Source organism: Coregonus clupeaformis, chromosome 21 (assembly GCF_020615455.1).
Source record: "Coregonus clupeaformis isolate EN_2021a chromosome 21, ASM2061545v1, whole genome shotgun sequence".
Taxonomy (NCBI): Eukaryota; Metazoa; Chordata; class Actinopteri; order Salmoniformes; family Salmonidae; genus Coregonus; species Coregonus clupeaformis.
Genome location: NC_059212.1, coordinates 19,705,352 through 19,715,470, shown reverse-complemented (window position 1 = coordinate 19,715,470; position 10,119 = coordinate 19,705,352). Strand labels below are relative to the sequence as shown.

The window sequence follows — 10,119 nt, the reverse complement described above, 5'->3', positions numbered from 1 at the left end:
CTGTTTCAAAATGCACAAATGCACTGACAGATAGGGATACAATCAAGCATTTTTATCAAACTTTTGAAATATTTATTTATTTTATCTTGAATAACTAAATTGGCGTTGAATAACACATTTTGACCGGTTTCCTGACGAGGTACAGAACCTCACATAAAGTAGCTGCAACAGCTGGAGACAGACCACGCCTCTCTAAAATAGTCTTCCAATCAGATTATCTCATTACTGTTGCCACTCATTTTACAGCCGTTCCCAATCCAGGAAGGTCTTGGTAAATTAGCATGTGGCCAATGATGTTAAGTATGCAAATATCTGACGTCACCCTATGCACTTGCATTGTTCTTGCGATATTATCTGTGGACACCAGTTGTTACCTTATTTCCAACAGCGATAAACAGAGTAGCTACAGTGTCAAAATTTCACTAGCACTAACAGTGACATATCAGCAAGAAAAATAATTGTCTCGATTTTGATTTTATGTGCAAAATGACATTTGAGGAACTAAGTGGGGATTATTCTGCAGAAAGGTAAACTATAATTTTAAGCGCTTTTTCCAATGCCAGTGCAACTTGCGAGTGACTCTCCTGTGTCACTTTAACTTGGCAAGCAATGCATGCATTAACATTAGAAAAAGAATGCGGAAAACTTCAATGTATTTTTATTAAGATATTTAACTGCTGTAACGTTATCTAAGTAATTTGACAACTATGCTATGACTTGGTTAGTTACCTAGCTAGGTTGCTTGGCTTGGTTGACGTTTTTGCAGTATTCGAATATGTAACGCCAGCTTTTCTGTTGAGCTCACGAGACGCGTTCCGGCCAGCAAATCTGCAGTTAGCCTGACACTGTAACACCGGTGTCAGGTAATTTTAGGGAAACACTTTTGACCTGAACTAAAAAATTCAGTGTAATTGACTATCTTTGTACTCATAATACAATAGGGGTTTTATCAATTATGGAGTGACATGCACCGAAAATCAAACGCGATTTCAGAGTTTGAACTTGCAAATCAGTCAGTTGGACTCGCAGCTAGCTCAAAGTACAGTACCAAGCTAGCTAGCTAATGCTAGTAGTACACGATAGCCAGCTCCTGCGCTTGGCAGTAACGGTAGTCTGCCAGTTCAGATAGACTTGCCCTGGCATGCCCTCCTTTTCAAGAAGTTAAGCTTTGGCCATGCATATGTGAAAGTTGATGTGAGTTTGATGTTAGTTTTAATAATTAATATTTTTTTCTGCTTTAGGATGGATACAGTGGCAAAAGCATTGGAAGAGGTTCTCTCATTGGCATTACCCCAGGGATGCATAACAGTAGGGGTCTATGAAGCAGCAAAATCATTGAATGTGTAAGTAGGTTACGCTTCTTTAAAACCAATGAAAGTTCAAAGTTCCAATGATGTAGTTTTTGTCTATGCATGCCTGTTTAGAATGTCTGCAGTTCATGTGCTGTTACTGTGTTACTAACCACAGATCTGTTACTTTCATCATTAGAGATCCAGATAATGTGGTTCTGTGCATCCTGGCTACAGATGACGAGGATGTAAAGGACGTGGCCCTTCAGATCCATTTCACCCTGATCCAGGCATTCTGCTGTGAGAATGACATCAGCATCCTGCGAGTGAACAACACCAGGCGTCTGGCAGAGATCCTCGGCGGGGGAGGGAAACAGGGGGGAGAGCCCATGGACCTGCACTGTGTCCTGGTCACTGTAAGTATCTATTCCCACTTTATTCACCTCATATTCACTCAAATATGTTAACTTTCAAACGCAAACAGGTGCTAAAAATGGCTCAAAAGTTATTTTATTTTACTGGCGCACCAGACACTCATGCTCTGGACATGCCAGTACATGCCCACACCCACTAATTACTCACTCCTCGTGTCCTGTACCGCACCACTCAGTCTTGCCACTAATGACTTCTGTGGAATTGCTCATAGTCTTGAAACCCCCAGGTTTCTATTTATTTATTGAAAGTTGACATAATATGCCTACAGGCCATAAAATCAGGCATTAGGATACTTTTGCAACTATTGACTCTTTCTCTCTTTTTCTCTTGTCTTTGCAGAGCCCACACTCCTCCTCCTGGAAAGACCCAGCCCTGAGCAAAGTGAACCGCTTCTGCAGGGAGAGCCGGTGCATGGACCAGTGGGTACCCATCATCAACCTCCCTGAGCGATGAAGGGTCCCCCCAACAGCAAGACCTGTGAAGGACTCTCTCTGTACGGGAGTAGAGTGATCCCTGATGGACACACTACCCTGGGAAAATTCCTGATGGAGGAAAAAGAAGATAAACAACAACAAAATAAAGCATTTTGAGAAGAAAAAAAGAAGATCAGATCCAGCCATCTAGATGGGAAACAAAAGGGGATGGATTTCCACTGGGACTGGTGGAGTTGAACTCTCGGCTATGGCAGTCGAGACGAGATGACGAGGCACTTTTTATGTTCGGTCACGAGACCGAAACCGAAGTCTGTGCTTTTTAACGGAAGATGGACACACCGTACAGAAGGATAAAATCATGTATGGCAGAGCACTTCACCTTGTGGGGACTTTAAAGATGGAGAAAAACTAAAATATGAGCTCTTTTGTAGGCACTGTTGTTAAGACAACAAAGGCCTCTCTCTTTGCCGAAACATGAGCACTTGTAGAAACACTGGACTTTTGCAATTTTATTTTTTATTCACACTGTTGATGTTGTCTTTACTATTGTTGTTATATAATTATTTAAAAAGGGAAGGGCTAAATATCCAATGAACAGTGAAGATACTATGCATTCAGTCAGTGTTTCCAATGCCAACAGTTTTTTACACAAGTGAATAGTTCTTTTTTTACAGTTAAGTTATTTCTTATGATATTTAAATGTATTTATGTTAGCAATTTTTGTACCATTATCTATCTGCAATTGTCTGCAAAGGCACAGATGTATTATTGTTATCATCAATAAAAAGTATTTTTGGAGCCAGAAATTGATGGTCCTTCTCATTCATTTATTTTCTTAATTTCTGGTAATGTAACAAAGCTAGTTCAGCTTTGACCCCTCTAACACTTGTATAGGGAATCGCGTGTGGATCATGGAGGTCACACTGGCCTCCATGGACTCAGTGACATCCTCATGCTGGGTTATAATAGCCCCCCTCCGCTCCACGCTTTGCTCTGCTTGGGTCAGCAAGACCGTGCTCATTCATCCGAACGGCTTCCCATTTTCACCCGTCCTGAGTTCAACCCACGGTTGAGCTGAGTGCCCTTCCTGCATACCTCTTTGAATGCATTACACCTGCCTGCTGCCTCACTAGGAAAAGTATTGCAAACACACAGTGCACATGTGCACATTTGACAATCCAGGTTTCTGCTCAGTACACATGCTTTGATTTTTCACTTGCATGCAAAACTATCTATTGAACGAGACAATAGTGAGTGGTCAGGTGAATAAAGGTAGAATGGAAAAAGAAACAAAGTTCACTGCTTCAACTAATAGTGTATGGACAGAGGGGACATATTACATACAATTGCAACATATTACAAAACCTCTGCTGGGGTAGGTAATAGTGTAAACTCTACCCCAGTTATCAAACACCTGATGCTTGCAAGGCTGTTTGAGCTGGTTAGTCTGTCACAGGGAAGGTGTGGTAGAGAGCACATGACTAGAAGTCTTTGGAAAGTTTTGTAAGGGAGACTGCAATGGGTGCAGGTTGTATAAACCACCCACTCCTTCCTCCACTTGCTATTGAGTGACATGCTCACAAGTGACGCTGGTGTCGAGTGTGGATGATGTCAGAGCTCATGTAAGGCAGGCTTTCCCCCGTTTAATTATGATCATGAGAAGAGCTTGTCACCTTTGCACAGCAAAACCCATTTTCTTCCCACATGAGGAGAATGATATTTTGCTGTTGTGTGTTCATTGTAAATGGCTTTAAGAATCTTTTGGAATACTGTTAAATATAAACTCAAGATATTTCCCTAGCTCAAAGATATGTATTTTTAATTTTTTTTTAATTTTTATTTTTCTAGCACAAACTACAAAAAAGTTGTTTCACATGGATGCTATTATATTTTCATCAATAATATTGTATATTATATAGAAATAACACTGGATTGGGTAGACCCTCCCGACCGCACTGTGTTGAAGGTTACCATGACGTAACTAAGGTGTATGACCGACCGGTGGAGGGTTTGACACTGATGTCATGTGGTATTGTGTTGGTGTAGGGGAAAAGGTTATTTTTATATATAATTAGGGTAGGGTTGATGTAAGTGTTATGTTGGTACTGGAGGAGTTCATGCAATAACAGGAGGGATTTGACAATCCCCAGGCTTTAGTATCTACCCAACCTGCTCCTTGGGTACCCCTGTGCATTCAGGTTATTACAATCAACACACATTTTAGAAGGTTGTATAGGGCAATAAAGAGTCAGGTGATGACAGGTTTCAAATGAAGCAGAATCATATTTTTCACTCAATGTAACTGTGGAGAAGGAATCTCGAGACAATGTTTTACATCTACAAGTTCCTCAACAGATTACACTCAACATGTTACACTTTCTCAACAGAGAACACTTTTAATAAAATAAGTATTTCACAATAACAGTGTAGATCTCTACAGAAAAAGAACAAACCAAACACAAAAGTTGAATAACCTGTGTAACAACAGTGTTATAATATCATGAGGGTGCACTGGGGGTAGGAGCCAGTAGATTAGATGCCATGGTTGGCACGGTCCACTGCACTGCTGAATAGGTGAGTGAGTGGCTCGGTCTAACCGAGGGGCTGTGTGGGGGTGGGACTGCCAACAGTGCAGAGATTGGATCGACACTGCCCCCCTCCCCCACCCCCTCCCCGGCTCCCCCACATCAGCACATTCCAACACACTGACACTGTAACTGCCAAGCTTTCACAGAGGGAGGCACGTGGTCAGTCGGCCTTAGCAATGTGCCCAGCAGACTCGCTCTGGAACACAATGATATTGCGCTCACCAGGATTACACTGTGTGCTTCATGGCTGATACGTCTGCTTAGAGCTGATATCAATACACTGCTACTGTGCAGGCAGGATTCTGCAGGACACTGTGCCTTAAGGCTTCCACTGTAAGATAGTAAAACTGTGCCTAGCTTTCCCAGCTGCAGAGATGAACCCTGTGCAAGAGGGAACAATAGCTAAGATGTCTCTTTCGGTTATGATCCACCATTTTCCTCATAGTGAAAAAAACATGTTTACCCACCAGCTGCCCAAAAACAAGGACAGCAAATCAAGGGGAACAAGCTTCAGGCTATGCCGACAAATCCCCAAAATAGCTCCTCCTCTCTCGAAGAGTGGAAACCAGGGTTTCGGCACCTTCTATGTTTAGCTCTCTCCTGTTCACTGGGCCCAGACGGCCGTGGGCCAAGGCCTATTCTATTCTCTCCATGTTGAGGTATAAATACATGTCCGCTGGACCCCACGTAATGAGAGGAAGCAAGGCTAGGCCATAGATAACTCTCAGTAGTTTTCTTTAGGCCACATGGCTGGAGCTGAACCAAACTGCTGAGTCCTATGGATGAGCTTGGTCTGCATCCCCTATGCATTTGTTAATTATTCCCTTCGGATATGAGTGACATTGGATGCTACATTTGAATGTTATGCTTTCTGAGATTCATTGTTCGATTATTCGAACATAATGGGCACAATGGACTGTGGTAGTACACATCATCAGACTAACGAATGAAAAAATACTTCCCTGAGGAAAACTAGCATCTTACTAGAGAAAATAACAGAGGGAAGACTTCAAAGAAGCAGAGCAGACAAAAAAAGGTGCAATAATAAAACCATGTTTCATAACAGTAGGAAAGAGAGAACAAAGTCTCCATCATGTGTTATGGAGAACAAAGCCACATACAGATGTCTTTAATCCACCAGATTCACAAGGGTCACTTAAGAGTCTCCCAAAAGGTACATTAAGGCCATTGCTGGTATGCTGGTTGAATCAATTATCTGGTGACGGCACACAAATTAACAGCAGCCTGATTTAGCATACTAAGTTTATGGCAATAAAACCCATTGTTAGAAAGAAACTTAGTCGAGATACAATTGCTATCGCTGAATAATTGGTAATGGATTACTGGGTTTCCTTGTCTCTGATTTCAAGACCTTTATGACTAATTAAGTACCTTTTAGAGGAGGGAGGCTGACACCAACAATACAAACAGTAGCGCCAGATAAGTACGACATGTTTTCTTTTCTCTTTTGCTAGTGACAAGACGTAGACATAACGATGGCACGATTCAGTTAGAAATCACAAATTCAGCACCTAAAGATACATTGTTCCCAAAAATCATTTTACTTTCCAGCCTATCTGTGCTAACCACACAGATACATCTGGTTCGGTTCGTCTAGATTTGTCACGGGGGACATGTTCCCAGCAGCTGAACGACAGGGCATACAGGACATTCTATTCTTTACTGTTCAACAGGACACTTAGTACTATCTCTGGACATTGGGGTCAGCCTTGAATACATGACATAGTAAACATTTGGAGTGAAAATCATTTATTACATTGTTAATAACAACCCACATGCCCAGCCGATGCACCTTCTATGGTCTCTCCCAACTGAATACTTTTACCTGAAACTCCTCTTTAATATACCAAACTATACATTAATTATATGATCACTATCATAAATATTAAGTAAGGCGACTTGGCTCACAGTGTAAGGTTATGTAACAGCTGGCTTAAATGGCTGGGAGGAGTGCTGTATACTGAGGTTGTCTAGGTGAATGACCTGCATCAGCAATACATTGCAGGTTTCTATCCGACAATTGGCATTGAGTTGACATCTCCTCTGCACTAACCAAACACTTCTGTTCTTTACATTAATAGAAGGCTCTGATGATGTCTACTTCCTCCATTGGTCACTGACAACCCAGGTGACTCCCTGCTAAACCAGGAAGTTATTAATAAACAGCATGAGTCAATGGGGAGAGGATAATACAGTCACATGTCCCAACCATGACTCCAAAGCCTGAAATACATTACATTCGGTCATTGTAACACACATGACAGCAGATACGATTTAAGACAAACATATAACAGACTTGTTAAAGGAATGGACGGAAACCACGGCTACATCCACTGAGCTAAATCAGACAGACACTAACAGTCACTGTCCCAACGTATATTCAAACTGTTTACTGTATGTCATGGCAAGTTCAAATTGAGTGATAAAATACAGCGTTTTCATTAAAGGGTAATGTTACAGGCTTTAAGGCAAGATTGATGGATGAGTAATGGTTTTAGATCACAATTCTCCCCAGATAATAAAATACAGGCAACATTAAGAAGCAAACAGATAAATAGAAAGGCGTTCACTACAATATAGTGCAGGGCTTTTTGTCCTTGAAGGGGTTCTCTGAGGCAGGGATGCCCATGAGCAGAGGGTCGTATTTGGCGTGTTCGCCACAGTAGTGCATGAGGTCCGCCGAGGCCTTGGATACCTACAGGACAGAGAGATATGAGTGTGTGAATGGGAGGGTTTCTGCTGACACAGGAGTCTCTATGCTCACACAGACTCACTCCATCAACACACCTACACACCTACACACACGCACACCCACTAGCACGCGCAGACACTCACTGACAACAGATCATCCTTAGCTGCAAGTTGGTGTGCATTTTGGGAGACATTTCGGTAAGGACCAGAAAATGTACTATATTGTTACTCAACACTGCTTTCTACTCAGTTTAACTTTCAGCATGCCATACCTTTATCCTCTCAATACTGGCCTCTATCCTCAGCTGCTGTACTGTCCTCCTGGCCTGGGCTATGTTGTTAGAGCTTGGCATCTTCGATGACATCTTGGCCTCCACACCACTATATGCATTAAGTACGCAAGAGAAAAACAAAAGTGCCTCATAGAATAGAAAGTGTAATTAAAAACCACAAATATGGCAAAAGTATTGCAAATATATAGACAAATTGGACAACACTTACCTAGTCAAAGACTTGAAATCTAACCTTATTGAATCTTGGGGAAAAACCTGCAAAAAAACCACTCTCTTTAAAGCAAGCATTAAGGACAGAACATTTCCCCCCTCAATCTTGCCCCAGACATACATCCTACTATCTGACGGTAAAGACCAAGACATCTTTGACGAATGAGAAGCAGTTATGACACTTTGCCAGCCGCTTGAAAAATCACGGTACGGTAGAGCATGTCATAACCAACCAATCATATGTCGGTGAAGGGACCATACAGTAAACAAATAATATAACGAAAGAGCACAATGTGATGGTGGCTTTTGCGGAGGAGTGTTACTGTTGTGTCAACAAAGCGCGATGTCAATCAGTTTTCCATGATGTATTTGCATGATATAACCATGTTTTATTGGTAGGATAGACTTTAAATAGGCACTGCAGCTTGTTGCGCTTTGCAACAAGGCTAATCATGAAGGTCAACGGCTTCTGCTCACACACTTTCTCTTCTTAGGCTTTTTCCCATAAGTTACATCACAAGGGCTTCCTCATTGTGCACAGAGACACACGATGCCAGAATCGGTAGTACAAACAGTTAAGACAAACATACACACACATCCAAGCCTAGAGCAACTGCCCCAAAGTCAGGTGGTGGAAAATGCCAAACTGAGCAAAAAGATAACCCTTTACATAAGAGAAAGTAGTTTAAGTGCACCAAAGTAGAGCAGTGGGTCTAGAGCAGAGAGTATAGTCCTGAGTGGTCATGAACAGTGGGGTGAAGTTCACAGTTGGTTGGACGAGACATTCTCTCTGAGCTATGATTCCACTTCCTGGTAATCATTTACAGGGATAATGGGAACATGCCTGGACACATCCTCTACTCGGCTTCCTGGGATCTCTGGTTTCGGTGTCTTTTTCACTCCCTCTCCCTCTCTCTCTCTCCCTCTCTCACACACACATACACACTTTATTTTTTTACTGCAAGAGACAGGAAACCTTTCCTCAGAATATATTGTGTAATAAACAGAAACATCACATGTGCAACAAAGAGGCCCACATACAGTGGGGGAAAATAGTATTTAGTCAGCCACCAATTGTGCAAGTTCTCCCACTTAAAAAGATGAGAGAGGCCTGTAATTTTCACCATAGGTACACGTCAACTATGACAGACAAATTAGGAGAAAAAAATCCAGAAAATCACATTGTAGGATTTTTAATGAATTTATTTGCAAATTATGGTGGAAAATAAGTATTTGGTCACCTACAAACAAGCAAGATTTCTGGCTCTCACAGACCTGTAACTTCTTCTTTAAGAGGCTCCTCTGTCCTCCACTCGTTACCTGTATTAATGGCACCTGTTTGAACTTGTTATCAGTATAAAAGACACCTGTCCACAACCTCAAACAGTCACACTCCAAACTCCACTATGGCCAAGACCAAAGAGCTGTCAAAGGACACCAGAAACAAAATTGTAGACCTGCACCAGGCTGGGAAGACTGAATCTGCAATAGGTAAGCAGCTTGGTTTGAAGAAATCAACTGTGGGAGCAATTATTAGGAAATGGAAGACATACAAGACCACTGATAATCTCCCTCGATCTGGGGCTCCACGCAAGATCTCACCCCGTGGGGTCAAAATGATCACAAGAACGGTGAGCAAAAATCCCAGAACCACACGGGGGGACCTAGTGAATGACCTGCAGAGAGCTGGGACCAAAGTAACAAAGCCTACCATCAGTAACACACTACGCCGCCAGGGACTCAAATCCTGCAGTGCTAGACGTGTCCCCCTGCTTAAGCCAGTACATGTCCAGGCCCGTCTGAAGTTTGCTTGAGTGCATTTGGATGATCCAGAAGAGGATTGGGAGAATGTCATATGGTCAGATGAAACCAAAATAGAACTTTTTGGTAAAAACTCAACTCGTCGTGTTTGGAGGACAAAGAATGCTGAGTTGCATCAAAAGAACACCATACCTACTGTGAAGCATGGGGGTGGAAACATCATGCTTTGGGGCTGTTTTTCTACAAAGGGACCAGGACGACTGATCCGTGTAAAGGAAAGAATGAATGGGGCCATGTATCGTGAGATTTTGAGTGAAAACCTCCTTCCATCAGCAAGGGCATTGAAGATGAAACGTGGCTGGGTCTTTCAGCATGACAATGATCCCAAACACACTGC

At 42.2% G+C, this 10,119-nt stretch overlaps 2 protein-coding genes across 5 annotated transcripts in view; one reads left to right on the top strand and one right to left on the bottom strand.

The window, feature by feature from the left end:
- The first annotated feature begins 362 nt into the window (after positions 1 to 362).
- LOC121534581 (growth arrest and DNA damage-inducible protein GADD45 alpha) lies at positions 363 to 2,964 on the top strand. Of its 2 annotated transcripts, none has more exons than XM_041841160.1 (4): positions 363 to 527; positions 1,242 to 1,343; positions 1,489 to 1,705; positions 2,064 to 2,964. In XM_041841160.1, the coding sequence occupies exons 1-4, from the start codon at positions 478 to 480 to the stop codon at positions 2,175 to 2,177; spliced, it is 483 nt and encodes a 160-aa protein (XP_041697094.1). In that variant the 5' UTR covers positions 363 to 477; the 3' UTR covers positions 2,178 to 2,964. The 2 variants fall into 2 exon arrangements, with proteins under 2 accessions (XP_041697094.1, XP_041697095.1); XM_041841161.2 differs by lacking the exon at positions 363 to 527 and adding an exon at positions 559 to 863.
- Positions 2,965 to 4,849: 1,885 nt separating this feature from the next.
- LOC121535037 (guanine nucleotide-binding protein G(I)/G(S)/G(O) subunit gamma-12) overlaps positions 4,850 to 10,119 on the bottom strand; it is a 72,797-nt gene continuing 67,527 nt past the window's right edge. For 2 of the 3 annotated variants that reach the window (XM_041841719.2, XM_041841717.2), the window contains 3 exons: positions 7,960 to 8,006; positions 7,731 to 7,839; positions 4,850 to 7,462 (listed from right to left, as the gene is read on the bottom strand). In XM_041841719.2, the coding sequence (XP_041697653.1) occupies positions 7,337 to 7,462; positions 7,731 to 7,823 (219 nt within the window). In that variant the 5' untranslated portion in view covers positions 7,824 to 7,839; positions 7,960 to 8,006 and the 3' untranslated portion in view covers positions 4,850 to 7,336. Of the gene's footprint in view, positions 7,463 to 7,730; positions 7,840 to 7,959; positions 8,007 to 8,082; positions 8,189 to 10,119 lie in introns of those variants that run through there. The other variant, XM_041841718.2, reaches the window with a different exon arrangement.

Coding starts and splice junctions, on each gene's coding strand:
- LOC121534581 (XM_041841160.1), top strand. CDS start 478: ATGTGCAAAATGACATTTGAGGAACTAAGTGGGGATTATTCTGCAGAA. Junction 528..1,241: donor GGGGATTATTCTGCAGAAAG/GTAAACTATAAT, acceptor TTTCTGCTTTAG/GATGGATACAGTGGCAAAAG. Junction 1,706..2,063: donor TGCACTGTGTCCTGGTCACT/GTAAGTATCTAT, acceptor TTGTCTTTGCAG/AGCCCACACTCCTCCTCCTG.